The 17,193-nt window shown below is 41.7% G+C and overlaps 2 protein-coding genes across 3 annotated transcripts; one reads left to right on the top strand and one right to left on the bottom strand.

Moving 5' to 3' along the window:
- Nucleotides 1-68: 68 nt before the first annotated feature.
- On the top strand, nucleotides 69-5,241 carry ccnd3 (cyclin D3). 2 transcript variants are annotated; one of them, XM_026167923.2, is made up of 5 exons: nucleotides 69-2,118; nucleotides 2,191-2,406; nucleotides 3,577-3,739; nucleotides 4,474-4,616; nucleotides 4,685-5,241. In XM_026167923.2, exons 1-5 carry the CDS (start codon nucleotides 1,885-1,887, stop codon nucleotides 4,748-4,750), a joined length of 822 nt encoding a protein of 273 aa, XP_026023708.1. In that variant the 5' UTR covers nucleotides 69-1,884; the 3' UTR covers nucleotides 4,751-5,241. The 2 variants fall into 2 exon arrangements, with proteins under 2 accessions (XP_026023708.1, XP_026023707.2); XM_026167922.2 differs by having other exon boundaries at nucleotides 4,842-5,039.
- Nucleotides 5,242-5,420: 179 nt separating this feature from the next.
- nuak2 (NUAK family, SNF1-like kinase, 2) lies at nucleotides 5,421-15,161 on the bottom strand. The gene is made up of 6 exons (XM_026167921.2): nucleotides 14,361-15,161; nucleotides 10,322-10,442; nucleotides 9,742-9,893; nucleotides 8,758-8,823; nucleotides 8,384-8,636; nucleotides 5,421-8,292 (listed from the first exon to the last, which is right to left on the bottom strand). The coding sequence occupies exons 1-6, from the start codon at nucleotides 14,598-14,600 to the stop codon at nucleotides 7,247-7,249; spliced, it is 1,878 nt and encodes a 625-aa protein (XP_026023706.1). The 5' UTR covers nucleotides 14,601-15,161; the 3' UTR covers nucleotides 5,421-7,246.
- Between the last annotated feature and the right edge of the window lie 2,032 nt (nucleotides 15,162-17,193).

The following is a 17,193-nucleotide window of genomic DNA, read 5'->3' as shown; positions in this document are numbered from 1 at the left end:
CAAGTAGAGAGCTGCCTCTGGTTTTAGACATTTTTACAAATAACTTCACAGATTTATATCACCAAACTAAGTTAATGAGTCCTGCATTACTAGTGTATAATCGTGTCCGTCTTGTGAAGGAGTTTAACAGCCATTAGGTAATTCAGTTTATTGACCTCAAATGGAACATAGTTACACCAAAAAAGTTTGCCCTGGGCCTTTTTGTACACTGCTCAAAACCTTAAAGGAACACTTTGAAAGCATCAGATGTCACTGGGGAAAAAATCATGCTGATCTCTTTACTGATATGAACTAACTAAAGTGTTAGGAATGAAAGGTTGTCACATCATGTGATGGAAATGAAAATGATCGACCTACAGGGGGTTGAGTTCACCGGCGCAGTCTCAAAACGGGTCCAAGATTTTCATCCTGCCACCTAATGGCAGTGAGCAGATACCGGTTCTGCATATGGTTTAAGGACCACCTTCGGCCCTGTCAAGCTCTCTTAGAATAACTTCCTGTCTCCTGGAAGGAAGTTTCAAAAGACAAGAAAGGACCCCGCTTGTCTCATTGATTTGCTCTCCTGATATTTAGACTGTAGTATTGATATTTTAACCTTTGCCTTTGTTAATTCCCTGAAACACAAAGCAGCTGAAACTGATTAACAACGCCCTCTGCAACTTAACTAACCAGATCAATATCTCAGAGGTTTACCTGACTCGATGCTTTAGTCTGACTAAAAAAAAAAAAAATGCTTCTTTGACTTTTTTGAGCAGTCTAGATTTGCTGTTGTGCTTGGGTTTGTTGTCCTGTTGCAGAACTAATTTCAGTCAAGCTTTAGCAATCAGAGGAGTTTATTGTGGACACAATGCAAGGTGCCCTCCACCACTGTGTTTATACCGGTACGCTGTGCTTGGTTTTCACCAAACATAGTGCTGTGCAACATGACCAAAACATCACAACTTTGCTCCTGTTTATCTAAAGGACACTGTTCCAGAAGTCTTGTTTTCTCAGGTGCAACTTTTTAGAGAGAAAAGACTTTCTTGTGAGAACCCTTTCAAATAAGCCATACGTGTTCAGTCTTTTTCTAACTGCTGTCATAAACTTTAATATTTAGCATGCTTGCTAAACCGGTAGAGTCTGAGATGTAGTTGTTGAGTGAGTTTGAGTGAGCATTGGCTTGAATATAGTTGAACTAAATGCCAACTACAGAAGTTGACCCAAACTGCTTTAGAGACAGCTAGGCACATTTATATTCAAGGTCTCCAAAAAACCTAGTTTCAAAATACATAAAAAATTGAAAGGTTGATTTTGTAAAGTAAATATTACAGTGGTTTAGTGATCATTAAAATGTGTTCAGTATTTGTAAGTTAATGATGACTCATCTCATAAATCCTGACACAGCGCTGTCCTCTATAAGCTGCCTTTATAGGCAGAAAGTGTTGGTATCGACAATACTAGACCTGTATTTACTTGGTATCAAATTTGCTGAATGGCACAGAACAAAAATAAACAAAAAAGAAAGTTCCTAAATAAGGCTATGAGATATGGGTGGATTTTTGTTTAGAGGTCTTCGAGATTTCCAGGGGAAAAAAATTCCAAAAATATTTGTAATTTTTAGTAAATGTATATGCATTTAAAATGGCAAGGAAGACAAGAAGACGACAAAATGCAAATAAGCTGGAAAATATTCAGCTTTAATTTTTGTTTATTTTTTGAGGGCTAAAATAAAATTCAGTTCAGTTTGAAATTAATACTCTTAAAGAAAATTAAAGAAAAAATATTGGCTGAAAATGGCGTTATGTCAGCAGCTACTGGACAGCTAGCTAAAAGAGGAATGGCCGCCATAACGGACCGAAGCTAACGCTAGCTAAACGGTTTATTGATGCTCCTTCACTGAACTGGATGTGCCTGGAAATGGAGGGCTTCAGAGTTGATCCGGAGATGGGAAATGTTAGTGAAACAGAGCAGGCTGTGGTCCCCCGGGCGAGCAGGGACCACGCTATGACCGGTGATCTCAGAGTGCTACACAACCTGCGGGCCTTTGAGGAGACCAGCCGGGTGACCTCCCCCTTTGACGGGGTGCAGACAGAAGTCCAGCCGTACATGAGAAGGATACTAGCTGTGTGGATGTTTCAGGTATACACTCATCAGTCACAGTGTAATTTTCCACCTAGTTCAGGTGAAATAAACCAGATTTCTGTCTGACAGGTGTGTGAGGAGCAGAAATGCGAGGAGGAGGTGTTTCCACAGGCGATGCGTTACCTGGACTGTTACCTGAGCCGTTTTGCAGTTGAGAAGACCAACCTGCAGCTGTTAGGGGCAGTTTGTATGTTCCTGGCCTCCAAAATGAGAGAAACGATCCCCCTGACTGCCAGCAAGCTTTGTGTCTACACAGAAAACTCCATTTCAGTCTCAGACATTCTGGTAAAGGCATTAACTATTATAAAGGAGCTAATATCCTTGATGTTTATCTCCCCCCAAACAGCACAGAAAAACTACCACCACTGACCAAGTCTGGGTTATAAATAAATAAATAAAAGTAATAATCAAATGCACAATTAAGTTTCGTCGCATAAGTCTGAGGGATCCCACATAATAAGTGAATAAATGAATCTGCTTTTCCCACTAAAATAAAATGTATTTATTTGACATCCTTGATGCTTTTTATGCTTCTCTTAAAGCACTTTTTTAAAACCTCTTTAGGCTTCTAATAAAAGAAATTGTGAAGGGATTATACTTATTTTATTTAACAGATCATTACTGGTACATCCCAAGTATACACAGGGAGGCTGGATTTAAACCCAGGACCTTCTTGCAGTGAGGCGGTGTTGCAAACCACCCCACTGTGTCCCCTCTTTCTGTTGCATTTATTGCAAATATTCAAAGCGACCTCATGATTTAACTGAGCCTCCAGTTTGTCTCTTTTAAAAGTGGAATCTGTAATACTTGTTTTCCATGGATCTCACGATAATCCCCAAAATCAACACTGTTGCTTCTTAATCTGTGGATAGTTTTCCTGTTTTGGCCGCATCCAGAAAGGCCAGCTACATTCCCATGAACCTCAAATATCCTGGTGGTCAAATGAAAATCAGACGGCGTAATGACAGTCTTGTAGCTTTGCTTTTGTCATGAATTTCATGAGAGGACATTTATAAACTTGACAGAAATGCATACTTTGACCAAAGCAGTGCTTCTCAAACTGTGGTTTAGGCCTCAATGATATGACATTGGGCAACTGCAGATGGATCGTGGACACACCTTTCAATACTTTTATTCCATCTGAAAAGGAACAACAGTTGTAATGTTCATTGAAGACTAAGTAGAGACACTTATTGGTACGATTTCTAAGGGCACAATTTTATCAAGGCCATTTTAGAAGATCTTTGTAGGTAGGAAGCCGGAAATGTTCCCTTTTCACAATCATTTTTTTGACCAAAGGCTTGCAGGCATGCACACTGTTCAGGACACGGGGGTTTGACTGAGGGGTTAGGGTGACCAGCACTCGTTGGCTGATCTGAATGAGCGTTCCTGCTGTGGGATTTTGATGGTGGACTGGTTTCAAGGAATGTGTGTGTGTGTGTGTGTGTGTTGCAGCACTGGGAGCTGGCAGTGGTGTCAAGGTTAGAATGGTGTCTGGCCTCCGTGGTCCCCTCTGACTTCCTGGAGCCAATTCTTCACGCTCTCCCCTTTGTCCGACCTCCCCACCTTCAGAACATGCGCAGGCATGTTCACACCTACATCGCTCTGGCTGCCATGGGTACGTTGCATAACTGAGTTACCTAAACATGAAATGGTATCCCCAAATGAAAGACAATATCAGTCAATTTAGTGTTCAATTTAAGGCAGACAACTAATGGAAAATACATTTTAACAAAAAAAATCTTGTAATGTAATGAAATCATCTCATTTACACCCCCCTGTAAAACAATCCGTGATAAGACTTTTTACTTCATGATCATCAAGGGACTATTTAAGCCGTGAACAGTGGGCATCAAACAGCCCCAACCATGATTACGATGTGTCAGCAGTTCATTTTGGATAGTGAGAGCAGAGTTTGTGTAATCCTGCATTGTCTGCTATGAAAGACCTGCATCCAGCTATTCAGCTGGCCGAGTTCCCACCTATCTCTATCTGCAATACTGCCCGAGGCTGCAGGTCACAGGGATACAGTTAGTTGCTGCTCTTTCAGGCAGCTGTTACACATTTTCAGCCCCATAAAAATAAGACATTTTAACCCACTCTAAGGGTGTAAAGCAAGAACTGAATGGCTGAGTTTTTGTCTCACCATTTCTCCTGCTTCAAGCAATTAGGATATCATATTATCCTGTTCTGGGAAGTGTCTGTTTTAAGCTTTTAGGTTCATCTGTCAGGGTGTGTCGAGCATGGTGGCGACCATCTGTCTACCATCTATTTTCTTTCTCAATATTGTGTGGACAAAGTGCTCATTATTAATAGAAGACACGAAAGTAATAAAACGTTTTTAATTATCAGAATGCAGGTTTTCAGTCTTCCCGCCCTCCACTGTAACGTGTGCCTGCGTGAGCATTGCCACGCAGAAGCTAAAGCTGCTGGACGCTGGCGTGTCTGCAGATTCAGTGATAACGTTTTTGGCCGACCTTTTGGCCGCTGATCAGGTAAGGCTAATGTTTAACTGACTGAGTTTCAGGCAGTATCTCTTTTGACTTTGCCCTTTCGTCAACAGCGATGGGTGTATTTGTCGTCTTTGATCAAACAGCCTGAGAACTGCTGCAAACAAACCACTGTTTAAAAAGCATCTTAAAACATATCCATGATTATATGTGCGGCCTTGTCACCGCTGACAAATTCATTGTTTCTATGTGAAACGTGGCCCCGAACAGAACGCCCTGCTCCTCTGCTATGACCAGCTCAGGATTGTGTTAGAGCTCAGCCTGCCCTCCAGTTTTCAGGATATGGTTTGCAAGCCAAAGGAACACGGATCAGGGAGCAGTTACACCCCTGCTGACATTCAGGATGTTGTACTGACACCGACATCCCCACCAGAGGAAATCAAACTAAAACACTCCTCCCTGCCTTGAAAAGTTTACTGCCAGGAAATGAAACGAGAAGGCCAGATAAGATGGAAGAAATTCATCTACGTGGCTCTTTGATTAAGATTATTTTTTTGTGCATGCTTTGTTTAAGAGTGTTGTTTTCTGGAATCGCGTAAGCAGTTTTATCCCTTGATCTACATAAAAACCTGCTGTGACAGTGAGAATTAAATTGCACCCAATCCTGCCAGCAGTGTTTGCACATTTTAATTGTTACTTTTTGCAAATCTAATACTAGTGATGGTGGTTCTGTTAAGTTTAAACTGAAGTCTGTCTGCGGTTCGGGCTGTGCTGAATGCAAATGAATCCTGTTATACGCCAATGCAATATCTGTATGAAGGCCATTAACAACACTGGCCAGCAAATGAGTTGTTTGTTGTCGTTTTTTTATTGACTTCCTCATCCCAGCAAGGACAACACAGCAGAACAGTCACACAAATGATAAGCCAGTAACTTTGGCAGACATGGTTTAAATTAAACCTGAAATATATGGGATAAGGGAAAGGGAGAAACAAAAACAATGAAATGCCCACATTACAACAAACACATTAAATTATTTTATAAAAGCAAAAAACAAAACAAACATCCTACAAACAATATTTTCCTTGTCACACATGAAAATCAAAGATCATATGTGAGAATGAGTTTTACCTTCATCTTAATACAATCCATCAGATTCCAGAAATTAAGAAAAAAAACTTTCAATAAAAAAAATAAAAAAAAGTATCTTTTGCAAATGAACAGGCTTTCAATTCCTGATGAGCCTCCTTCATCAGAACCATGTTTCTGAACAACATGGTTCTGCAGCTTGCATCAATGGCTTTGTGCAACTCTTGTTACATGACACTGATACATAAATGGTGTATTTATCAGGTTTCAGTGGCCTGAAAGTGCTATTCCAGGCACTGGCTTAGCATCCAAATTAAAATCAAACATACATGCTGATGTAGCTGAATACCAGGAGTATTTCATAAAGCAAGACAGAGCCAGGTAGCTACGAAAATATCTGGTCAAGCTTAATTAAGGATCAATACCTGCATTTATGATTTTAATTTGAACTCTAGTTTTGATTCAGTGACTACTTTTTGGCAGCGCTATTTTTAACTGGTGTTATCTGGCCTTATAAAATACTACGCTGTTCCATAACCGATGATTCAACTTCATAAAAAACCCCCAAAACAAATAGTAATTAGTTGGGGAACTTCATACTGTTGATTTTCAAAACAAAACAAAAAAAATAAAAATAAAAAAAAATAACTGGGCCCCACCTGTTTTTGTAAAACTCCCACACGTGTATGTAGACTCAAAGGCTATTTGTGCACTTGTATCAGCGCAAGCTAGCAAGCAAAGGCAGGTTCGACTGGTTAGGCCAGTGATTCATAGGGTCACTATTATTATTCAAGTCATTATCCAAACACAGAACAAGTCATTTCAGGAAAAACATTTATATAAAAAAAAAAAAAAAAGTCAGTAGTCCCCGTTTCAAACATCAAAACTTGGCACATTTTGCTGGGGATTTTTAGCGCCAAGGTTTTCCAAATCTGCTCTTTGGCATCTGTGAAATGTTACCTTACCCATAAACAAAACTCATTCCAACATCGAAACTGTGTGCTATTGCCGTCATCATCCTAGACAAACATCATGTTGACAGAAGATTACGAAGCTAGAATCCAAATAACACTCATTGAACTTTCTCAAACTTTCTTGTTGACAATAAACCACAATGCAGAGTATTCTGCTGCTGTAACTCGGACACAAACCAGCTACATTCAATCAGATCTACTGTAACTGTATTAAAAATGTCTCCCGAATTTCCGTCTCTGAAGTGCTTTTGGTTTCATTGTGAATTAATTGACTAGCAACCTCTAACAATGAAAACCAGAGTTCAAGCTCTCTTCTCCTGAGACTGTTTGATGAAAGTCAAATTGCACTCTGTAACATTTCCTTTGCGTAATTGCATTTCCTTATTTTAGTTTCGGTTAAATCAAATCGACCATCTCAAATACAATCAGTCTTCTCCCTTTTTTTGGTACTGTATTAATTCCTGAATTCTGCCAAAATGATCACCTTACAGTGTTCTGGTATTTTCACACAACGCACTTTGGCTTTCATGACCACAATATTGTTAAAGTCACTTCAAAATTCAGGATGACCACTAATTCTTTAGCCAGCATCTTGTCCCTTATTACTGGTCTTCAGCTTGCATTGGAGCTTCGTATGACCATGGCCTGTTTGTAAGCCTCTGTGACGTTATCACAGTCTGAAATCGAAAAGGCACTGTCAGCCACTCCAGACTTGTAACAGTCCCAGGACCTCAACAGCCCATCGGACAGAATTCTGTCTTCTTGGATGTCCAGAAGGTTATCAGCAGAAACGCAGCCTCTCATGCTCGCCTTGGCTGGTTTATCCATTTGCATTGCTGGCCTCACGTGGTCTGGTAGATCCAGCTGATCAAAGGACTCTGAAGATAAAATGCTATCTTCGCTGATGGCTCCGCTTGGTCTTGATCGGCCACCTCCATGAGGCAGAGATGTTGCCAGCTGGTCCAAAGACCCAAACTCATGTAACCCACCAGAGGAGAACTTTCCATTACGCTTGAGGATGCCCTTCCTGTAGGGTGCTGAAGGGCACTCTTTCGTTTGCGTTACCAAGCCAGAGTCACTGTTCTCTGGAGATGATGAGTAATACCCCGACTCTTGCTCAGCAGGCTTCTTTAGGATACCTTTGCGAGGCAGCTGTGCAGCTGAAGGTGCTTTACCTGGTGCAGACAAGTCCAAGATTTTTTGTGGCTCCACTAAACTGACAGTTGATGTTTCGCTTATCGACTTCTGTTTCACACTGTTACGCCTCTTCAGAATACCCTTGGAGGGCCGAGTGTCTGTGCTACCCTCGTGAACTGCCTGGGTGATGTTATTCTCCTTATGTGACCTTCGCAGGGACCGTTGTCGGACTACATCCCCTGCACTGCCCTGCGTGCGGAGCAGGCAGCGCATCTTGGAGCCATTCTCCAGTAAAGGCCTGGATGTACGACGCAGCCAACTAGCAACACCGGCCAGCCCAGCAGGCTGTGATGTTGACGGAGATACTGGGGCAGAGGTCTGCTCCACATGACTGCTCCTTCTCTCACACAGTAACGGCTGCGGATAGCCCCAGTTGAGCCACCAGTGACCGGCAATCTCCTCTATTGTAGCTCGGCGGTCAGGATTCACCATCAGCATCCAGCGGATGAGTCCACATGCATCTGATGGAAAGAAATGGGAAAAATCAAGACTCCTATAAAAGCTAAAATATAATTTAGCTTCACTGAGGAAAAATCCGTTTTAAAAACTTACCAGAGGGTTTGTTTGGTTTCCGGTAGTCTCCGGTGCTGATCTGCTGCACTAGCATCTTGTGGTTGTTCCCGTCAAATGGCATGGTTCCGTGAACCAGCGTGTACAAAAGCACCCCAAGAGACCAAGTGTCCACCTCTGGGCCATGGTACGGACGCCCGTTGACAATCTCCGGGGAGGCATATAAAGGACTGCCGCAAAAAGTCTGAAGTAACTCGTCACCGTGGTAGAGGTTCGACAGCCCAAAGTCTGCAATCTGTGAGAACAAAAGATGTGATGTGAAGCGTATTTTCCCATTGAAGTTCTTCAGTTACAGCGCATCACTGTTAGTTATAAAATGCGTAACGCAGGCTATTGATTTCAATCCACGTGCATACCTTAACATTGCCGTTGTCATCCAGTAAAATGTTCTCCAGTTTCAGGTCCCGGTGTACGATTCCGTTCTAAGAGGAAAAAGGATTTATTTTTGTTTGTTTGTTTTTTTCCTTCTTTTTTGTTTCAGCTTTGTTTCATGCATGCTGTTAGGGATCGGTTTACTGGGAGTTGTCTGCATTACGTAGAAAGGATTTGCTTTACTGGGTTACACCACATTATTCTCTAACAGAAGACCTCTCTGGTACGTCAGCAGTGCCTCATTGTGCTGTGCTCTGTAGGGGGGCATGCCTTTGACTCAAGTTTGCATTTGCTTCACTTACAAAAAAAAAAAAAAAAGCAGGTCAGCTACTGCTCCTTACATATGAGCACTTGCTGTAGCAACGAACACATTCTTTGTGTAGCGTGGCGTTCATTTATTGTTAAAATGCCATCATGAAGAAACTTTGGAATTTGTCGCTGTGCCAAATGTAGGTGATATAACAGATGGCCTTTCTCTGTTGAATAACGTGGATAAATAAATGTTTAACGAGACATCAGACCTCTGTAAAGAGGTAAAGGACAGGTGGTTAACACAGTAATATGAAAGGGCAGGTCACTCAGCAAATACTGTCTAGCAAACGTTTATTTATAAATGCTTTGCCAAGCAGAGCCATGATAAAATATAATGTTCACTGAATGGTGGTAATTGCACGGCTCTGGGCTTGCTAGAACAACAGATTGCTGTGTGTGTGTGTTCTGTTCCTTCACACCCTCATTAAACTGTGAGACCATGCGTGTGCATGTTGGGATTGCTGGCCTTTAGCCTTCACTTGGTCTCAGTACAGACCAACTGTTCATTTTCCCCCAGGCTGACAGTGAATAATACCCATTATGTAACTTTGGAGGTGCCAGCGCCTTGGAAAAACAGTGAATCTGAACGCAGCCCTGTGTCATTAGGCTTAAGACAACAGCAGGTTGAAGATCCGATATGAGAAAAACTGCCTTACCTGATGACAGTAGTGGACAGCTGACACAATCTGCCTGAAGAAATGCCTGGCCTCCCGCTCGGGGATGCTTTTCTTGTCACAGATGTAGTCATACAGATCCCCCCGGCTGGCATACTCCATAACAATCACAATTTTGTCCTTGTTCTCAAATACTGAAATACAGAAGAGCAGAGCTCCTTTGAATTCAACGCTTCAAACCATTTGCAATACTTGAGCTGTGTGAGAGACGTCCATTATCTGTGCAACCGCTAATTTACACCAATTACAGCTATACAGCAAACAAACGTGCACTGAAGTGGAGAAACGCTGAGTGATGACCACCTCATCAGGCGTGAGGGGTGCTGGAAGACACGGGGCTCTGCACATTATCAGCGGCGCCGGATTACGGCAGGAAGTTGCCACTTACGTAACTCTGCATCAGACTTGAGCACAAAGACGTGCGTGACAAAACTCGGAATCTCAAACAGAGAGACTCCTTCCCCCCACCCAAGATATCACGTTTGTATGTAGTGTGTGGGACAGAATGATTAAAGTCAAACCCAAACATAGTCATTAGCATTTTGTTTTTGAAATAATGTACCTTCATATATGGTGATGACGTGCGGATGACAGAGCGAGGACATGATCTCGATTTCTCTGCGAATGTGAATCAGATCTTGTTCATCCTTGATCTTCTCCTTTCTGATAGATTTTACGGCAACCTTTAAGAAAGAAAAATCAATAAAGTGAGAGGTAAGTAAGAATGAGCTCATGGAATAATTAATCATCCAACAGGGAATCAAACTTTTTCTTCCCCCATGTAAGGTCTAAACCACTTTAATGGGCTTCCTTGTGTAAAAAGGGTTAGAAGTCTGCTGGAGGGGGTTACATGAATAGAGACAAAACAGGGAACGAGTGAGCCTGTACTCCAGCTCCCTCCAGCTTCTAATGCTAATGACAACTCTAATGGTCTAGACCTCGAGGTGTTTCAGCAAATCTAATTTTAACACTCAAAAGGACACAAGAGACTGTAGGAGACTCAATAAATGCTAAACCACAAGTTGGGGAAAAAAAAAAATCAGTGACAGTAATATTCACGTCAACTTTATCCAACTTTACTGGTTATGTTGCTCAAATAAGGCATTTTTTAAAATCAAATTCAGGTCAAAAGTTGCATAATTATTGATTAAAAAGCAAACAAAACCTTAATGCAATGATCAGCAGAGGTATACTAGATAAGTCATGTCTATTAAGTGCAGTATGGTTAAAAAATAAAAATAAAAAATCCACAAATCAGCCGCTAGTTAACATAAATTGCCGTCCTCCCACTGCTTGTTTGATTGCGAGTGGAACAATGAGCATTGAACTGAAACCTGTGCCGTTTTGAACTCCGGGTCAAGTATTGTCTGTTTTAAAGAAAACTAGAGTTGGCCGTTAGGTCTGCGAGGCCCACAGAAGTAAAAATTTAAATGTGAATAGCATCTCAGTCTGAACTCGCAGGCAAGCTGTATTCATGTCATTCTGTTGCCCATTGGAAGCGCAGATGCTTGGGATTCCTCTGTGCGCCGAGTGCGTCATCAGTCCACCCCAAGGTTGAAGAGGTGCTGTGAGGCACCAGATGGTGCAGGCGGTGGGGTGTCCTCATTTCTAACCCTCGAGGTTCCAGAGACAGGAAAATGAGTAAAGCAGCGACTTGTCATATCCGTGTCAACGCGTGACCTGTCTCCCCGTCGTGAGTCACTGTCTGGCGTGGATGCTCTTGCAAATAAACCCCCGTATTCCCTCCACCCGGGCCCGTTTCCTGACTCTGAGAATGGAGGTTTCCTGCATTTGTTTGCGTAGCTGTCAGACAGGCCTGAACTCACACTCATGACCAGTTCACATCCTTGTGAGGTTATCTGTGTGTGTGCAATCTCTGTTACAGACAGTCTGCTCCACGTAATAAGCACAGAGGGGCTGAAATCTTTCACATTTCACAGCAAAGACTCAAACCACATTTCTGCACAACACACACAACTCATGAGCCACCATTATCCCCCTGGCCATTTGCACCAGACAGCCCTGTTAAAATGTAGGCTTAGTGAAGCTTTGTAGAGTTTTAATCAGGTTTTAATCAGGTATGCACAAAATCATGGGTCGATCCAGAAGTTTAAAAACTACATTTTGGGACAGATTTGATATCATTAATATCCTTTTTATTTATTTTTATTCCAGGGAAACAATAAATCATGATATAAAAAAAAAAGCATGTTTAAGGATTTCTTAAGATCCTTAGATCAGCTCTTCAGACCATCTTGGAATATTTATCCCGTGCTCAGCTGATGTGACAACACAGATAAGTCACGCAGGTGAGTATCGGCCTCTGAAATCAGTAAATGGCACTTTGTTTACAGGTATACGGAGTCACTTTATCTAAATAAAGCAAGTATAGACGCAGTCTTAGGAGCTCAAAAAGAAGGCAAATGGACTTTAACTTAAAGAAGTCTGTTTTTTTTTTTTTAAGGCTGTCATGACCTGAATGACTGAGAACCTACACAGACATACAGACACAAGTATTTAACCAGTTTAACTGTGGAGCATGAGTAAAAACGCCCCTGGGAACTCTCTTGCACAATGAATTAATTAACAGCTGATGCAAACCAAGTCTAGGGACTTAACTGGGGCGTCTGAATACACAAACAGCATTCATGTCAGGCACCGAGTGGCAGATCAACCCCTATCCTGATGTATGTTGACACCCCACCCCCCAACCTACCTTACCCCACCTCAGTGGATTATGCAATCAGACTTTTGCACTTAGACAATGGAAACAGCTGTAATGCCACAGCACGCAAGATGAAGCCACTGTTTGTTTTTGTGTCACTCCCCTGAGTCAATGACACATCTCTGTCCATTATGTTGTCAATAATCAGGCGTGCAAAGGCTTCTCTGCTAAATGCCATTTGTTGGGTGTGAGATTCAAAACACGTATGTGGGCTAATCAGTATTTTGATACTTAAAATAAAATAAAAAAAATTGTAGGTTTGAAGCATCAGGAAGCTGCCGGCAAGGATAAATCCCAGACACCAACTCATTTCTAATAAAAACAGCAGAGCCAGTCGGTGAAAGAGCAGAAATGGGCGTGTGTGGACACGGCTCAACTTGTATCACTGCATGTTTACTGTAAGCAGCAAAGGGAAGGGGAAAAGGATTCTAACACTTACTTCCTTGACTTCTCCACTTTCACAAAAGCAGGACTTTTAACAAAGGGCATTTCCGATAAAGTATGAAACAGCAGCCAAGTCAGGCTTCCCAAGAAAAGGCCGAAGTATCTACAGCAGGAACGTTTAGTTTTCATTTTAAAGTCTAGATGTGGGCTTTGATTTGTATCATTTTAACACACTTTCCGTTTCCCGGTATGTTCGATAAGCCACGGCAAGTAAACAAACCATTAGGCAGCACGAATGCAAATCACACGTTTATCGAGAGAACAAAGATTTTAATAGGTTCACCAAAATAAACTCAGGTGCCAGTTTATTATGTGGGTTTGTTTAAATTGGTTTTAAGTGTTGTTGTTGAGTCAGGGTTTGTTTTGTGGTACCACATGACCCTGACCCAGTCCCGTACAGTATTTTTTAACTGGTCTCACAATCAACCCACTTCCACATTCCTTTCTAAAATATTTAGAAGCTAAAAATAAAAGAGATCCAGGATCTTATAATCAAGGGGAAACCCCCCCTCCTTTTTATGCCTCTTTTAAGGGCTTATCTTTCTAATGTTTTAAATTCCTCGCATTTCCCCTTAGGCCATGGAGAGCTGGAATTTACCTGGAAGCCCAATTGCAACCCCCGCATCCCCCCCCCTCCTGTTCCTTTTATCAGAAAAAAACCCCAACAAAAAGAAAGTTACCTAAACTGCTTCCTGGGGAAAATAACTTACCCAGCCCTTTCCAAGAGACTTTCTTTTGTGCCTCACATGGGCTAATTTAAAAAAAAAAAGAGAGAGAGAGAGAGATAGAGGTTATATAAAATGCCTTGTGATAAATTTCTGTTGAAACGCCATGATAATGACCTCAAACTGGAGCAGATCTCACTGTTTAACCTGAATACACCATGAAGAAGCATGGGCAGATGCTTGCATAATTGCATTTGCGCTTAAGACAAATTTAAGCGCTTATCAAGCAGATCAGAAAGAGTCTGCGGGCTGGCGAGGAGGAAATTATTAGATCATGGTCAGTATATTCCAGTGTGAACGTAAGAAAAGTCCATAAATAAACACACTGAACCCTTCGGCAAACTTTAGCCAATAGACAAACACCTCAGGAGAGATGGCAGGCGCACTTTCAACTTTATTACTTTACAATCCGCCTTATAAAAAATTAACAATATTATTTTTCTTACAATCCAGCAATACTTTGCTTTTTTCAAAGTGAACGCTCTGCGGTAGAGTTTCCACGCCTTTATTTGAAAATTCAAATCCAAGCGAGCTCTACCTGTTTGCAGACAGTCAGTCACCTAAAAATAGCGCTCGCTGTCTAAACAACAGGTGGCCGATGGGACAAGCAGCCCAAAGACTGACGTGAGACTGACTGCAGGTAAAATGTGATCAGATTAAAAATAATAATAATAATAATAATAAAAGAAAAATAACACCATGCTTACCAGTCTACCGGACCTTTCCTTGGCCTTCTTCACCTTGCCGTAGGTTCCTTTTCCGAGGGTCTCCAGAAACTCGTACCGGTGTTTCAGGTTGTGTTTGTGGTGGTGCCTCTTCACGGCTTGTTTTTTCACGGGCACCTGGAATTGAGCTTTCCCGAAGGGTGTGTTTTCGTCGTGAAAAGCTCCCCCGACGGACGGCCTGTTGCAGGCTGACGAAAGACGGGCAGCGCGTAAAGCATCCATGCCGACCCCCGGCAGAGGTGTTGTCTTGTGTCGCTTTACTTTCAGAGCCAGGTATTAAAAATGCATTCCCTCTGTGTGGAGCCGCAGGCACGCTTCAGGTTAAAGTCTCGATATAAAGTCTTCAGCTGAGAACTGCAGGTTAGTGTGATCAAGAAGCTGTAGGCAGGAACTGGAACATCTGCGTGTTAGCTCGGTAATGCTGCTGAAACTCAGCAGCAGGTAGGCAAGAGTGAGGGGGAAAGCGGCGGAGCACCGCCCGCAGACGGACACGTCAAATAGTGGAGGGGGAGTTTCAGGTAAGGGAGGAGCGCTGGATCTGCTGCACCGCGCATACCGTGGAGTGAACAAACAGAGCGAACTAGTTCATGTTGGATTTACTGGCTTCAGCTTTATTTAAAGTTAATGTTAAAAACAAGAAGAAATGATTCAGTGTTGCCTGGTAACCTCTTTTAATTCCCACACATGCTTTGTTTAGTTTTTTGTTTTTGGGTGATTGGTGTAAAAATCTGTGTTCCGCAGAAACAGACCAAGGACACCCCACGAAGACGAAAAATCAAAAAACAAGTGGGGCATAGAAGTTGAACAGGTAGTTGCAACATATCCAGTGGTTGCATTTAAGTAAATTTACTCAAACGACCGCCATCTGAGGTAACCGACATGTTGACCTACTTTGCTGGAATATTTCTATCTCATGTTACTTCTAATTCACTCACAGTTTTAGTTTGAATGCACATGGCTACCAAACTATGTTATAATATTGCAGATCAAACAGTAGGCCCATACACAGTTATTAATATAAACTGTCTAAGCATTAATGCATCATAATATATATATTTACATAATGTTATTATTTAAAATATATATATAAATACAATGAGGTTTGACCACGAGAGAAGACAGCAGTGCTTTTTTTATGTGATCATGTTCACATAACGCTTCTTCTGTGCATGATGGATCTGTATCATGCGTTTGTGGACGGCACAGGGATTTGTGGAAGTGTTCCTCAGCCCATGCAGCAATTTCCATGACAGAATCACACCTGTTTTTGATGCAGTGCTGCCTGAGGGCTTGACGACCACAGGCTTCCTTTCTTTAGATTCTCAAAATCTTTTGATGATATTATGTACGGTAGCCGATATCCCATTTCCCCCTATTCATAAGAAAGAAAACCTGCTGGAGTATGAATATAAACATAAACATCCACACACACGAGATCTCATATATGAGAATAGTAGTGCAAATGACCCAGTGTTGATTATAATATTAATGCTATCAGCAAATGAGGTAAATGATGACATATGATACTATAATCCTCTGTGATAAAATGCAGATGGATGGTATAAGAGTGTGTGGTATTATAAAGTGTTGTTGTGCATGTGTAGTTTAAAAATGTATTTAAAACCTGAACAGGAGTAAAGCATTACTTCTGACAGAGGTTTGTTGCTTATTTTGAAACCACTGTGTAATCACTGGAGCTTATGCCTCAAAGCTATCCTCTTAAAATGTGATGAATAAGCCAGCTTCTTTCCTATCATTGCTTCTTGCTTCTTCTTCGTTTCCAATGAAGTAGAGAAAAATACAGTTGCATAAATTGGCTTCCACAAGGGCAAAAAATGAGTTTTTTTCTTTTGCTTTCTTCTATTCCATCAGTGCACCGCATTTTCAGTCCTGACTGACTTCATGCAGCTATTTGTGTTTGGATATTCTGATCTAAATGGGAAGCCAGTGGTGAGCTGGGAGAAGTGAAATCTGGAACAGAAAACGTTTAGATGAATAATGTTGTTACAGCTATGGGCCACTGGAGGTCAGCAAGCAGTCACTGTTTGCAACACTGCAGGCTGGTTAACCTCATTTGAGGCCACACGTTCATCACTATATATTCAGTAAATACTTTAAGGCAAAACATCTGACAAGTGTTTGTCAGTCAAGACAAGATGAGCCGCCTTCCCTGATCTTCATGAATTAATACTTTAAGCCAAGCAAAGCTGCGTGTTCACACGTTCTGTTTTAACTGACAGGACCTCAAACTTTTATCCTGTTCTCCTTCAGAAGCTGAAAAGTCACATACAGCATTACATTTCACTGAAACAAACAAGCTGTTAGTCAAACTTGAACTGCAGTTTTTCCCACTCTGGTTGCCTGCGCACCCCGCAGCGATGCTATGCGTCAGCAGGGGGTCTGCTCCACATTTTGGGAACCAGTGTTCCAACTCGTTGGCCTTTTTCTGTTTACCGCTCAGTAATGTTTCACAGATTATTCACTCGTGCATGCAGAGGAACATTGTGAACAAATAAACAACAGTGATGTAGAAAAAAAAGAACACTAACATAAAAGTGCTTTCGCAGCACTTTTATATTGTTTTGGGAATCAAATCAAAATACCAGCTAGATAACCAAAAATGTTTTGTTGGCAATGAGGTCAGGTCAGATAAGGTCAGTGTGGACTGTGGTGTTCGCAGATGACATTGTGATCTGTAGTGAGAGCAGGGAGGAGGTATGGGAGGTCAGTAGAAGCAAGACAGAATACATGTATGTAAATGAGAAGGAGACAGGTGAAGGTAGATCACCTGGAGTCAACCATCTAAAGGAACAGA

This window comes from Astatotilapia calliptera, chromosome 5 (assembly GCF_964374335.1).
Source record: "Astatotilapia calliptera chromosome 5, fAstCal68.1, whole genome shotgun sequence".
Classification (NCBI taxonomy): domain Eukaryota; kingdom Metazoa; phylum Chordata; class Actinopteri; order Cichliformes; family Cichlidae; genus Astatotilapia; species Astatotilapia calliptera.
The sequence above is the reverse complement of the archived record's forward strand: the minus strand, read 5'-3'. Positions and strand labels throughout refer to the sequence as shown.

Bases quoted from the DNA above. Each gene is read 5' to 3' on its own strand.
- ccnd3 (XM_026167922.2), top strand. From the start codon at position 1,885: ATGTGCCTGGAAATGGAGGGCTTCAGAGTTGATCCGGAGATGGGAAAT. The intron at 3,740-4,473 runs GTACGTTGCATA...TTTAATTATCAG, and splicing joins CATCGCTCTGGCTGCCATGG to AATGCAGGTTTTCAGTCTTC. The intron at 4,617-4,841 runs GTAAGGCTAATG...GGCCCCGAACAG, and splicing joins ACCTTTTGGCCGCTGATCAG to AACGCCCTGCTCCTCTGCTA.
- nuak2 (XM_026167921.2), bottom strand. From the start codon at position 14,600: ATGGATGCTTTACGCGCTGCCCGTCTTTCGTCAGCCTGCAACAGGCCG. The intron at 8,824-9,741 runs GTAAGGCAGTTT...TTTTCCTCTTAG, and splicing joins CTGTCCACTACTGTCATCAG to AACGGAATCGTACACCGGGA. The intron at 8,637-8,757 runs GTATGCACGTGG...TTGTTCTCACAG, and splicing joins ATGACAACGGCAATGTTAAG to ATTGCAGACTTTGGGCTGTC.